Raw genomic sequence first — 14,779 nt, 5'->3', positions numbered from 1 at the left:
TCCCATTGTTAAATTTATTGTAATAAGAGACTACATTATATTTTCAGATTAAACATTTTGTAATAATGAGTCCCGTTCTGTAGTTTCATGAGTGGCTGAAACAAAAATAATAAAAAATCATAAATCATAAAATCATATACTGTACATTTATGGCAAAGTAGCACAATTCTAGTTATACAATAATCATTTCAGACCAGCACATTAATATTACATATGTTCGCTTTATTGCCCCTCCAGGACATAAGCATGACATTTTTAAACGTGTCTTTTTTGCGTTTTGTATTCCAAGTGGTTTCGTGTTTTTGATACTCTTTTCGCCTAATTGCCCCAAACTCAAGATCATAGATTAAATGACACCATTGTATAAACACAAGTTTGCTTCTTTAAAAAAGAAGCATGCGAGAGGTCCTTTTGCTGCTGTAGAAGATTTGTTTAATTTGAAAATATTTGGAAATAAGACCCAATGAATGGTTATAAATTACAATTATTTAACAAAATATAATTTATTATATAAATTGAATATACAGTATCATAATGAAAGTTTGTTTTACTCTTCATTTTTAATGTTTTGAAAGATTATATGCTGGAGAAATGGACTTTTTCTTGGCGCATTAGGGATACTTTTACCTCTTAATTTTTTAAATGTCTTATATACTCTGACTAAAAACATAACAAAATAAATTTATTTTTAATTATCTACATAATCAATGAAAATGCTAAAGTTATCATGATTTGTATTCTTGTATAGTATTATTTTTTCTTAGATAAACCGGCCTTAAACGTGGTTCCAAAAAAAAAAAAGGATACTTTTTATACAAAGGGAACTAAATTTAAAAGAAATGATGATATGTATATTAAAAGTAGTATCAAAATAAAAGTTTCTGTAAAATTCAATAAGCAAATTTTCGGTTAATGTTTTGTTTCATATATAATAGTGCATGGTGTTATTGTAGCTATAATGTTCACTGTTACTATTTATGATAATTAGGTCTTAACGGTACACGGGAAAGTTCAAAAACGGGGGTATCTTGATTATTATCCGATATCGGAAAAGTAAACACTTACATATACTATATAGCACAATTCTTACAGTCTCGTTTGTGTATTACCGATATGGCTCTGCCGGTAGATCGAAGTATATGTAGCTTTTAATTTTTTGTACTCATAGGTTCGAACCCCACGTAGTGTCATTTTATAACCCCAGTTTTTTCTTCTTGCTATGTTTTTTGTCATTATTATTTATTTATTTTTCCTTTTCCTTTTTGTTTTCTTCTTATAATATATGTAAACCGGTCAAACTTGTTTTCTGAACAATTGACTGTGCTTGGGTAAAAAAAACGTGTCTTAGCAGTACTCGAACTTCTGCCTGTACGGGTAAAACACATTACCGACACGGTTGCTCTACCTACTGCGCTAACGACACATATGATAACATTTAGTTTTATTTTCATTTTGATAGGTTGTGGCATTGATCTGCCTGACCTACTTTTCGCATTGTTATTGGTCTTTGTTAATATGTAAACAAAGGCTCAAGTTATCATCCTAGGACAGTACTATTTATCGGAACAAGAAATGGTAAAACGCTATTCAGAAAACAATACTGTAATCGATTTATACAGTTTAAAATATTCGAACGGAATGAAACATCCACGTAGCGCTAAGTAACGTAAATAATATTTTCAGATTTTTCTTTGTACCGATTCGTTCACTTCGATGCTAATTTTTCGTTTAAATTTAGTCGTATTTTGAAACGGAGCATGCGCAAAACAAATTTTGTAGACTGCTTCTAATGGTTTTAAGCTGTAAATGAGATTCATTTACTACAATCAGATACGCAAAAATGGATGCCGCCAGCAATCAGTCTGAACACTATGGAGAGGTCTGATGACCTCTCCAATAATATAATAGACGCAACTTTATTAAATGACGACAAAGAATCCGAAAAAAAACACAAGAAAAGCTTTCAAATGTAATTGATACAGGACCAATTTAACAAGACTGTACGTTTCTAACCTCGCTTTTCATTGGATAATTCTGACGTTTATATTAACTACATGTACAGCTGCCTGCTGTCAATTTATATAATATTTCATTTCGTCCCAAGTAAATGAAGTTTTCTGTATTATAAATTTAAGATCAAGATTTTTTACAAGTTATATGGCCGAACATAAACGGTTGTTTCCAATATAATCCTAGTATGCAAGCAACCGTTCTTAAATGGACATAATGTCAGTCAAAAATCTGTATAACTGATAACACAATCAAAGATGCTGTGTGAGTAACGTACATATTGCGATTTTACTTTGAATCTACACGTAATATCACTTTATACATAATGTTTCTTGAATCTACACGTAATTTCATATGAATAACCACGTAATATCAATTTAATCTATACGTAATATCATTTTAATTTACACGTAATATCACTTTTATCTACACGTAATATCACTGTAATCTACACTGAATATCACTTAAATCTACACGTGCTATCACCTAAATATATACTTAATTACATTGAGTGTCAGGCATCTGTACATGTAACAGTTGCTCCGATGATTAAGCCATTAGTAGGAAATTATTAAGGAAGACGTCAAGAAAAATTATGAGAATAAATTAACATTAATAACCTTATTCTAGAATAGATAAAAAAAATGAAGACGTCAAGAAAAATATATAAGAATTCAATTATAACCTTATTTTCTAAATGTAAGATTCGAAAGACAATCAATTGACAGGTGATTATTTTCAAATTAAAAAGTGCTTAGTCATCAGATATGCTTTTAAGTTATTCAAATATACACGATATAATGCAGACGTCACCACGAAAAAGCCAGTTTCGACGAAAACCAGGAGACTTAAAAAATATAACTTCCAGCATTTAAATTAGTTTTGATGGAAAAAAATTCATACAAGCGCAGGTAACTCCGGCCAGAGGTCCTGTAATCTCATCTATCCTGTCGTAGTTGTCTACCGTGAAAACATAGGTGGCGTTTGAAGCTATAAGCTGTAGTTCCTTTTCGTCAGTAAGCCCGACACCAACGGAATAAATGGTTACTCCGGAATCCTTCAGAAGTTGAGCTTGATCGACGGTTTCGTTAAAATTGTCGCTATGACCTGCGAAATAATAAAAACCCACGCTATGAATAATAACAAGTAGTTCGCCGGACGTTATAGATGAAATGCATTCTTAAGAACGGTTGAGTTTATATTATAATAAATAAATTTATTAAAACAAAGTACTTCGACGAAGGCGATTTTTGAATAGGTATAATATACGGAGAGTAACGAAGTTTACCGGACAAAGACGAATAGTGAGTGAAACCAGAACGGTGTAGTTTCATGTATTATATAATAAACTAAAATGAAGTACTTCGACGAAGGCGATTTTTGAATAGTTATAATATACGGAGAGTTACGAACATTACCGAATGTAGACGAATAGCGAATGTAATGCATGCTAATGATTATATAATAAATAGTTTTTTTTTACAAACCGTCTGTTACAACAATGGCAGTATGGGATACATTGGGTCTCATCCCGTTAGCTTCCGTGAACATATCCGTACGTGCGAACTGCAAACCTTCATATGTATGTGTCCCTCCAGTTGGGTAACTGAAAGAGTCAGTCAACATATCTGACAAATTATGTAGCGTATCTGTGCTTAGAACCTATATGACACGGACTCGGTGATTTAACGGAAAAGTTGTTATAGGTATAATAAACTTAATGTACCAAAGAAAAGAGGAACTATTTCACTGAACAAAATATAATTTCACAGGGCTATTTTAAAAGCAGGTTTTACATTGAGATAGTCCATTTTATATAATCGGTCAGGGGCTATAACTCAATAAAAAATGTAAGCAACTCTATTGGAGATTTGAAGCAAAATGAGTTAAATCTATATATTGATTATTTGCTTGATTGTTTGTTTGTTTGTTTGCTTGCTTGTTTGTTTGTTTGTTTGTTGTGTTGAGGTGAAAGTCGCACATACACTGAAAAGGCGACTTTTAAGCTTTACTGGCGGAGGAATACTTCAGGTGCCCCTCTCTACATTATTTCAGGTACGAGATGGCACCCTAGTAAATCTACGTTGTATTTCGACTTTCGAGACAAATTAACGGAAGTGGTATTTCAAATGCAGTTTTTAAAGCAGGAAAGCAGGAAAACAATCTGCTTATTAATAGTATTTAAAAAACTTAATAGTTTTAAAAGCAATCAAATAACAAAGGACAGTTTGTAAGACAACAAAAGAGCTGACTGTGAAAAGAAATGTCATAAAAGTCGGGAAATGTAAACAAAGTGTTATTTTAGTACTAAAACTATAACTGTAGTTACTGCAAAAAAAAGCAAAATAATCAAAATATAGCCTGCAAATGAGTCAAACTGTTTCAGGAAAATCAAACTTTTGAAAAATGTACTCAGATTTTAGGAAATGTAAAACTATTCACGATTCAAGTAATAACTTACATGTTATGTGGAATAAAAGATTCTACTGCGTGACTAACGCAGTAAAGGTTTTTCTGGGGGGTTTTATACTTAAGCCTCATTTTGGTAATTTACGAGGACTGCAAGTGCCATTTACAATGTGTAATTTTTCTTCTTTGTTCACTACACAATTTTTTACTTTTAAAAACAATTGTAAAATTTTCATGAAAATAAGCATGAATCTGGAAGCACATGCTGTTTTAAAGCAAAATTAACTTACGTCGTATTTCGGATGCGTTCGTTTAGTCCAAGAGTGTCATTCACGTATTCGTTCAAATAGAATTGAAGAAAAGTCCCTGTCGAGAAGGTTAAAAGTCCGAAATGTGTTGTCGCAATGGGAAACCTGTAAAAACAATATAGTGTACACAATGCAATATACCTTGTGATGTATGGGAAATTTTATTAGTCCCCTAACGAACTTTCATTCCCCTCGAGTTCTGTTTTCTTGTTTTCTGCTCCGGTATTGGTTTATTCAATAAATATTGTCGAGTTTGAATCTTTTCCACTGCCAGTGTTTATCTAATTTTAATTTAAACTCATTAACATTCTTGGATAAAACTATTTAACTTGGAAGAAGGTTCCATGCGTTTACAATTCTACAAGCGATGAAATTTTGTCTTATTGCCTTTAGTGGTGACTGGTCTTAACTTTTCTAATTTATAAATATATCCTCGGATTTCACGATTTGTAACAGATAATATGAACAACTTTTCATAGTCAAAATCGTCTATTGTGTGGATAAGTTCAAAAACTTGTATCATATCTCCACACTGACGTCTATAATCAAGAGTTGGTAAGATTCTTGTATTTAACAGAATAAAGTGCTCCATGCTGATATTTTAATTAATTTTTTAACCGCCCAGAAAATTGGTTTCTGCTGCGAAATTTTTGTCTAAAAATCATAGCATTTAATAATTCTTTTTGGGAAGGATGAATTTTTTTTGTTGTTTTTTTTTTTTAATTTTAAACATAATGCAGTTTACCCCCAAATTTTTTTGCAAAGGCAGATAAAAAAATATTTTTTAAAAAAAAACACTTAACCCGAAAAAATTTTTTTTAAAAAGCTTTAAAAAACCTTCGAAACACGGGGGGAAAATAAAAAGTGAAAAATTTGTTTTTTGGTATATTTAAAAAATAAAGTGAAACCTTGGTCAAAAACAAAAAAAAGTGAAAAGTGTTTTTCGAATAGTAAGTTAAAACCATAGGTTGAAATTCCGGGGGAAAAAAAATTTTAAAAATTTTTAGGGTTTAAACAAGGGCTAAATCATCACATTGGGCAAAAGGCGTAAAACAACTTAAAAATTAAATTAATTCATTATGATAAAAATTTATAATAAAGTTAAAAATGATTTTAAAAACGACTGTGGTTTTTCGGTTTTTCCAGCTTTTTTCATTAAAAGGTGTTTTTTTTTTTGTTTGTTTTTTTTGGTGTTTTTTTTCATATTTCGGTGGTCTTTCCTAAAAAAACCGATTTTTTTGGGTAACTTCCAGTAATTCCCAAATTTCCCCAGTGATTTTGAATCAGCGTTGAAAAAAATAAGCTAAATGTTCAGATCCATTCCGGGGGGAAATTTTCCCTTTCGCCCTGAACGAAAGGGACCCGGGTTACAAAATAGTCGACGTATTTTTCGTGATGGGAAAATTAATGTACTTTTTGTAAGGATGAAAATATCATAAAAAAGAAGGGGGAAAAAAAAAAACGTAGGGCCAGTTTTGGAAAGGTGTGCTCCAATGCCAGTTCACAATGAAAAGGGTATCGTTCCCATCAGAGTTATCTTCTCACACACAAGTTTCATCTTTCTTTTTCGTTTAATGTACTGGGATACCTTTGAATGGAAAAGGGGGGGGAGACGAAAACTGAAAATAAACAAATTGAATTTTAATAAATATGAGAATTATCATAATATTTGATCCATGCGTTTTTTTGGGTCTTTTTTTTTAAAAAGAAATTTAATTATTATGTCAAGTAACTTTTGCCATATCCCAAAATAGTTTGCATTTTGAAAAAAATTTTAAAATTGCAAGAAAAAAATAAAATTGGAAAACGTTTTTTTTTTAATATTTTTTTTTTTTAACTTTTTTATAAATTTGTGTATTTTCAGGGTTGGTGTTTTTAAGATCTTTTTGGTCTTTGTTCTCTGTCCATGTTTTAGCAAAAAAAGCTAAAATTTTTGCTTAGTGATGGTTTCATTGTAACGCGCTCACGAAAAAATTTTTTTAACCTTTTAATTTTTTTAGATCCCCCTATTGCAAATTTAATGGCCGCCCCAAGCAAAATGTCCTTTCAGTTTCCCGGAAAAAACGGGTCGCTTTACGACCTTTCAAATATTTTTAATTTTCTTTTTAACCAAAAAAAACAATTTTTTTTTAATAATGCCTTTTTCAAAGAAAAATCCTAAGGGTGGATATCTGCTTTTATGTTACAACATAAGACCCCCTGATGCCCATGAAAAACAAATCAAATTTGGCCTTCATTGGCAAAAAGTTTGAAAAAAATTTATAAAATTTTTAAATTTTTAAATTTTTTTTTTTTTTTTTTAAATAAGGGGGGAAAAAACTTTTTGGGTTTCATGGTTTCCGTCAAAAGGGGGCTTTATTAACGTCGGTATTTTTGGGTTCAAATTAAAGGTTTTTACTTTTAAACCCCATGCGGGAAAAAAAAATTATCAAATTTTTGCTCAAACAAGGCATAGTAATGCGCCCCTATTTAATGAATTTTTACAGACTATGTAATAATAAATTTTTAAAAGAAGTTCTTTTTTTGAATACCCCATTTGTTTTGTTTTTACAAGAAATATAACACTAATAAGAAATGTAATTCGGGCCCTTTCCCTGCCTTTAACGTTTTGTTATAGCATTCAACTTTTAACTTATGTTTTATGATTGGAAGCGGGGTTTTTCAATAAGTTGTGCAAAACAAATTTAACAACTTTAACTTACATGTATTTGTAAAAGATAAAAACCTTTAACCAGCAGGGAAGAGTACTCCATCATCCTTTTTAAGTTGATTATAATTAAAAATAAAAAAAGGTTAAATGTTTGTGATTTTAGCAATTTTTTTTCAATTTTTTTTAAGGTGCTTCCATTTTCCCGTTGGTAAGCAGGTAACCTGTGATGTCCCAACAAGTTCGAACCCATCATTACACGAGTACTCTACGGTGGCACCTTGGCGCGTGTTAGCAGGGATAGTATGATTGGCGTAGAGGACCTCCTCGACTGCTGGGCAATCTTCAAAAAAAAATATCAAACCTAAATGCTTAAAGTGAATTTATACAGTGTCCTGTTACCGCCATTTTAACTTCGACAAAAATCTTTCAAACCAATAAATAAATTTTGTGTCACCTGACCTTTTACATCTTTTGAAATCTAAGGCATGTACATATGGATGGGAAAGCTTGAAAGATAAAAAAAAGCATATTGTAGGCAGTTCATCTTTAGTCAACAATACGTTGATATTTCATTTATTGGCCGCGGTTAGATTTTTTTTTTTCGTATCGACTTCCGGTTATAAAAAGGCTATTCGCCATCCTATATACGGTATCTGCCGGACAAATAACCCGTCAACGATTATCAAAGGGTTATTACGGAACTAATATCTTTTTTACAGACAATACCCAATATAAATTGATATTACCAAATAATAATATGTCGATATTAGTCAATGTTTTTCTATTCTATAGCGTTCATTATCCATCGATTAGCATAATAAAGGAAAAAGTACAGTTTAAGGTTACGAACATGGGACGCAGAATGCTGTTGTACTCCAGGAAGTTGTCCTTGACACGACGCCATTTTCAGTAACATTTGATACCAGTTTGCAATCGGCCGACACACTGCTTCCAACATAATTTGGGTTTGCCGTGGAAATAACGGTGTATCCTGGATTACATTGAAAAATAATCGTCTCGTTAATTCTAAAGGTTGTTATGTTTCCGATGTATGCATACGGTGACTGGGTGGTCGGTGGAAGTGTTGTTGTAGTGGTTGTGGGCTGTGTTGTGGTCGTCGTTGGCTTAGGTGTTGTTGTGGTTTCCGGTGCAGCAGTTGTGTCTAGGGTAGTTGTGTCTGGCATATCTGTATCAGGTACAGGCGTTGTTGTTGTTGTCATGGAATCTGTAATGTTAGAGTTTGTTGTCGTGGTATCTGTCATGTTAGAGTCATCTTCATCATTTGGTATAACGGATGCTGATACAGTGGTTCCTTTTGTTTTGATAAATACATCAGTTGCAGTGTTAACCGAGTCAGAAGTCACTTCAGGTGCTAATGTTGTAGCAACAGGTTCCTCCGTTGTCACAGGTTGGTCAGTTGTTGTCATTGGTGCTTCAGTTGTTGTCGTGGCTTCTTCTGACGTTGTGGTGTCCGGAACCGTTGTCGTGGTTTCCATTTCAGTAACCGTCATGACCTGTGGCTCAGTTGGTGCCGCAGTAGAAGCAACTGGCCCCTCGGTTGTAACTACCATTCCAGGTAACAGAATATAACCTTTTGAAAAACTGGGCAGTTGGCAACCACCTATAAAAGAAATCACATAGGAACTTGTTACAAAGTTTACTCGCGTTAATACGTGTACTTAATGACCTCCTGCCCATATATGCGGCAAATCGCAACTTTTAAGCGCTTTACGACTTTTGTCTGATTTTCTTGTCAAATTGCGATAAACGAATGAATCAATCAATAAATAAATGAATCAATACAATAAACACCAGTCTTTACCAGTATATATAGAATATATTATTCTCCATATTAATTAGTTAAAAAAGAAAAGAAAAAGTCACATTTTGATAGCGTCAACTTAAATGAAACTAAAGAGAAAAATGTTAGGGCGCACCGTTTCCGGGGACGGACTTACCGATGCATTGTGGTAAGGGCGTTGACCAAGATGGTACTTTGGCTGTTACATTCAATTCGCATATAATGGTGTCAACATCGAGAATCTCAAAGGTAGCATTGCAAAAATACTTAACGGAAGTACCAATTGCAGTTGAATTAACGGTCTCGTGAAATCCGTACAGTATTTCCGGCACAGCAGGGCACGTGGCTACAATGAAAATAGAACATGAATCACGTGACGTTTTTATGTATTTACATTTAAACAATATACCCATAGTTGATATACATGCACATGTATGTAATGTACGCCACATGCTTAAAATTGATCATGATTTATTTTGATCATTGGAGGTGAATTTTGACAGTGACATTTGCAAGTACGATTCAACCTGTACAAAGCGACCCGCTATAGAGCAATTTCCTTCCTATAACTACAGTGTTTTTCCCCTAAATTAGCCTTCACAATAAACTTATATACAGTCTCTAAAGCATTTTTCAGTAACAACCAAATTAATGTATGTGTCTCTCAAAGAGTGTTTGTACAGAAAGTTTTACATGATGAAAAAATATTTACTATGCATTATTCCGAGTGAGAACATTAGAACATATGTATGATCTTAATTGATGCACATATCATTTTTTCGGTCGTATAATATTTGCTTTAATCTTGAGTTCCGGTAAAGTCTAATGGCTAGTTGCCATCCTTGCCCGGGTAATTACCGTACCGTTTAAGTATTCAATGTGCTTTAACATTACTTAGCATTGACATTATCTCTGCATTGAAAACACACGCTCTGACATAAACGTGTAACGTTTACACCAGGTTTTATCGCGACAAAGTGTTTTATTGATACTTCTTGCTGAAAGCCATGTACACGATAAAATCCGAAATTGACCAGACGATTTTCATGACCTCATGTTTGTCATAACATCGTGTTATTTAGTTAAATATTTTTATCTTCACCTTACGTTATGAGATTACTATTCACCGCAACATCTAACTATGCGGAAACAGAGAACTATTTAAAGCGTACAGACATATGGAAACTTTAAAGGGCCTTCAATAAGTGAGATCATGATGCGTAAGTCAAACAATTTTTAATTGTGAAGATCAGTTATAGACTTATAGATAGAGAAATCAAAGTCCTATCTAGATTTTTTTTCTTTTTGAGGAGGGGAATAGGGGTCCGATATTGATTATGTAATGTAACAAACCCTAACCTTTGATGCATTGAGGTGTCTCGGACCATTTTGGATCTAAACCGCCCGATTTTTCGCATGTTGCTACTTCCGGTCCTTTCATATAATAACCGTCATCGCAAACGTAGAAGAGAGTTGCACCAAGCGTCCTGTTGTAGTTCTTATTATGACTACCGTGATCAACTTCAGGGGCTTCGTCACAACCTAAAATAAGATAATGCATACAGAAATTTTATCTACTTACTAAACAAAGGTTAGGGAGAGTGAAACGAAGGTTAGGGAGAGTGAAACGAAGGTTGGGAGGTGTGAAACGAAGGTTGGGTAGAGTTAGACGAAGGGTGGGAAGTGTGAAACGAAGGTTGGGTGGAGTGAAACAAAGGTTGGGAAAAGTGAAACAAAGGTTGGGAAAAGTGAAACTAAGATTGGGGAGAGGATATAGAAGGTTTGGGAGAATGTAACGAAGGTTGGGGAGAGTGAAACGAAGGCTGGGGAGAGTGAAACGAAGGTTGGGGAGAGGAAATAGGAGGTTGGGAGAATGTAACGAAGGTTGGGGAGAGTGAAACGAAGGGTGGGAAGTGTGAAACGAAGGTTGGGTGGAGTGAAACAAAGGTTGGGAAAAGTGAAACAAAGGTTGGGAAAAGTGAAACTAAGATTGGGGAGAGGATATAGAAGGTTTGGGAGAATGTAACGAAGGTTGGGGAGAGTGAAACGAAGGTTGGGGAGAGTGAAACGAAGGTTGGGAGAGTGAAACGAAGATTGGGGAGAGTGAAACAAAGGTTGGGGAGAGTGAAACGAAGGTTGGGGAGAGTGAAACAAAGGTTGGGGAGAGTGAAACGAAGGTTGGGAAGAGTGAAACGAAGGTTGGGGAGAGTGAAACGAAGGTTGGGGAGAGTGAAACGAAGGTTGGGGAGAGTGAAACGAAGGTTGGAGAGAGTATAGGGAACATAACTATAGCAGAATAGACTTATTCAAATAGTTCATACAACTAGATCAAAAACAGGAATTGATTGATCCTAAACATCCTTAAGTTACATTTTCCCTTCCCCTTTTTCACCAATACACCCTTCAAGCAAACTTGAACACAAATCAATCGGAACATCCTCGGCTATAATCAATCCTTATCCGAAGACTGACGGAAAGGGCCAAAAAGTTTCGATTGATAACGTATAAACCCATTTTCATTTTTAGTACGAACAAGTAAAAGATTAAAAATGATCAGTTAAAAAGATTTTTAAAAAAAGTTAAAACTTTTACATTGAATTATTAATTTTTTTGAAATGGCATTTTATGAAAAATTATAAAAATTTTAGGCCTAATGTTTTATGGGGTTTTTTTTTAAAAACGTCTTTTAAAAACTAAAGTAAAAATTTATTTAAAAAAGGGAATAAAAAATTTGGTTATGCCCAAATATCATAACTTTTAATTCTTAATACCCATTTTGAAAACATCGTTTAAAAACCCCCTTTTTTTTAAAAAATACAAAAGACCCCACCCCCCCCCCCCCCCACAAAAAACTTATGTAAAATTAAAAACCCCGAAAAAAGTGATTTCCCTTAAAGTTTAAAAAAGTTTCTAGTTTCCCCAATAGAATACATTTTAGAATTCACGAAAGAAAAAATCGATATTAACACTATAGATATTGGCCGATACCTAAAAAAGATATTGGTCGATAGCACAATAGACATTGGCTAATACCATAAATCAAAGCATATACTGGCCAAAACACCAATATTAATTACTTTTATAAGGACGAACATTATAGAAAACCTTTATATTAAACTTACCTTTATTGCAAACAGGTGGTGCTGTCCATTGCACTGTTGAATCACTCTGAACGCAGGTAATTACTTCCGGTCCAGTGATGTAATATCCGGTGTCACAGGTGTAGGTCAAGGTCGAATTAACAGTTTTACTATAGACGCTGTTATGACTTCCATGGTCAACAGTCGGTGCGTCGGTGCAATCTAAATTGTATACATTTGAATGTTATTTATATGTGTAATCGGTAAGAATATTATAAAGAGTGTAAAAAAGTGATTGAATAATTCTAACGGTGATGAAAATAATAATAATAACCAATTTTTCATTGACCTGTTGATTGTGAGTATTTAAACATTTCTCAAAATTTTGAGCCAATTTTTTTTCAAAGCTGTTTATGCATGTTTGCTTTTAATAGTTGTCGAAAGTGTCTTGAAGCTTTCAATGAAAGAAACACTGAGCGACAGCAAAATATCTGAATGTCAAAATTATCATCAACATTATTATCATCATCAGCATTGTCGTTACGATTGCCATCATCATATCAACATCATCACTAATTGTATCATCAATCATAATCATTATTTTCATCATCAATCATCATTATTTTCATCATCACTAATAATCAAACATTTCAAGGATCATGAAACTTTATAGGGAATATAAATTGGAATCAACCAAATGTGTGCCTATTTTTCCTATTGCAAGAAAAGGAATTAACATAAGTCACACTTTACTTGTTTTCAACCATCATCATCAACATCATCATCATCATTGTCCCCACCATCATCACCATCATCATCATCATTGTCACTACGATCTCCACCACCATCATCCCCCCACCCCAAAAAAAACAAAATCCATATCATCCCCACATCTACCCCCATTTATCATTTCCACCACCACCCTTCATAAACATCATCACCCTCATTGGTCAAACCCCCCACCACCTTTATATCATCTTATTGTCATACAACCACCCCCACCCCATCATCATAAAATTATACCCTCTTGTCACCCAAACCCCCAACCAACATCATCACCTCTTGTCCTACCCCCACCCCCACCACAACCATCATCATTATCACCCCTCATCACCCTCATTGTCACCACCCCCATCATTTTCATCTCACCTAATAATCCATCATTTTCAACCCCCAACAACCAAAACAAAACATCATCATCACGATACATCTCCCGAATCAATCAATATCATTGTCATTCTCCCAAACGTTTTTTCAAAAGTTATAACTTATTGGCAGCAGTGTGGGCAGAAAGGATTCATTATATGATTACTCGCATGATCCCAGCAATCATGTATCCAATTAGGTTCGTGATTGCCATGGCTGCGTTTATCCGGTACCTGCAAAACTATAAATAAAAAGACCTAGCTGTATTAAGGTGTTTGTTTATAAATACATGTATATAAATATGTATTCAATATTGCATTTCATTGTTTCTTAAAGTAATTTGAACACCTTGATTATATGTATAAGCGTGGCTTTGTTAGGAGGATTTCTATGATGTTTTAAAATGCTAGGAATGGCCGTTCAGTCGAGTGTTCGAAAAAAAAATGTTAATAGAGCGAGTGATCTTCTTTGGAGAAAAATATTATTCCATATAAAATTTACCGTGCAGGAGCCTATATACATTTGTTTTGAGATTAGTACGTAAAGATAGATTTCAATTCGATATATAGGAAACCCGACCAATGGAATATGGCGTGTTTTTTTTGTGTTTTTTTTTTTTGGTCATTCATTTTGTTATCATGTGGTATTCTGATTAGCATAAAACTGTCAGTGTACGGCGAGTATAACCGACAACATTTTTTCCTCATTATACATTTAGGAAGGTCATATTCCAATCTGAACATCTCGGCTATTATCAATGAAGTAGACTCTATTCCAATCGGTTTGAAAACCTTATCTGAAGACTGACGGAAATTGCCGACATTGCCATTGGATATATTCTTATCCGAAGTTTGACGGAAAGCACCGAGAATATCATCGTCGGATACCCACGATTGATAAACATGTCACATAACATGCAATCAATGATGAATGATAATGGTTCGGCCGTGGGTATCCGACGATGCGAGAATATGCGATTGGTCATATTCATTAATTCAGTGTTAAACTCAGTTACAAAATTACCAAATTATTCTGTTGTTGCTTTTTTTAAAAATATAAAGTTGGGGAGTGTGTTAGTAGATATTAAGAATACTGCCCATACTGTAGGATTTTGGGAATTTGTACGGTTTCAAGTTTACAATGACTTGATCACAAATTCTATAAATTTGCTAGATTTTTATTATTTTACTTTTCCTTCTCATGAATTTCTGAACAAAGATTGCATTGCATTATTTGACTTGGGTAATATTGATGATAATAGTTGAAGACAGTATTATTCTCAACAAGGATTTTGGAATCCAGAATATGACTAAAAAGAGACTACTTTCTACGAACTAAAACGGACAATATTTTTGAGTGTGCCGAGGACGTAGCC

The 14,779-nt window shown here is 33.7% G+C and overlaps 2 protein-coding genes across 2 annotated transcripts; both read right to left on the bottom strand.

Moving 5' to 3' along the window:
- LOC132743400 (collagen alpha-5(VI) chain-like) lies at nt 1–4,832 on the bottom strand (the record flags this gene model as incomplete). Its single annotated transcript, XM_060731920.1, is given in 4 exon segments — nt 1–95; nt 2,914–3,117; nt 3,498–3,616; nt 4,710–4,832. Coding segments are annotated over 4 exon segments (493 nt in total), but the record flags the coding sequence as incomplete, so codon positions are not given.
- Nucleotides 4,833–7,550: 2,718 nt separating this feature from the next.
- Nucleotides 7,551–12,461, bottom strand: LOC132743402 (sushi, von Willebrand factor type A, EGF and pentraxin domain-containing protein 1-like; the record flags this gene model as incomplete). The annotated part of the gene is given in 5 exon segments (XM_060731922.1): nt 7,551–7,717; nt 8,228–8,998; nt 9,336–9,524; nt 10,538–10,720; nt 12,301–12,461. Coding segments are annotated over 4 exon segments (1,209 nt in total).
- Nucleotides 12,462–14,779: the final 2,318 nt, after the last annotated feature.

Source organism: Ruditapes philippinarum, unplaced genomic scaffold (genome assembly GCF_026571515.1).
Source record: "Ruditapes philippinarum isolate M1 unplaced genomic scaffold, ASM2657151v2 ctg5255_1_1_1_1, whole genome shotgun sequence".
NCBI lineage: Eukaryota > Metazoa > Mollusca > Bivalvia > Venerida > Veneridae > Ruditapes > Ruditapes philippinarum.
The sequence above is the reverse complement of the archived record's forward strand: the minus strand, read 5'-3'. Positions and strand labels throughout refer to the sequence as shown.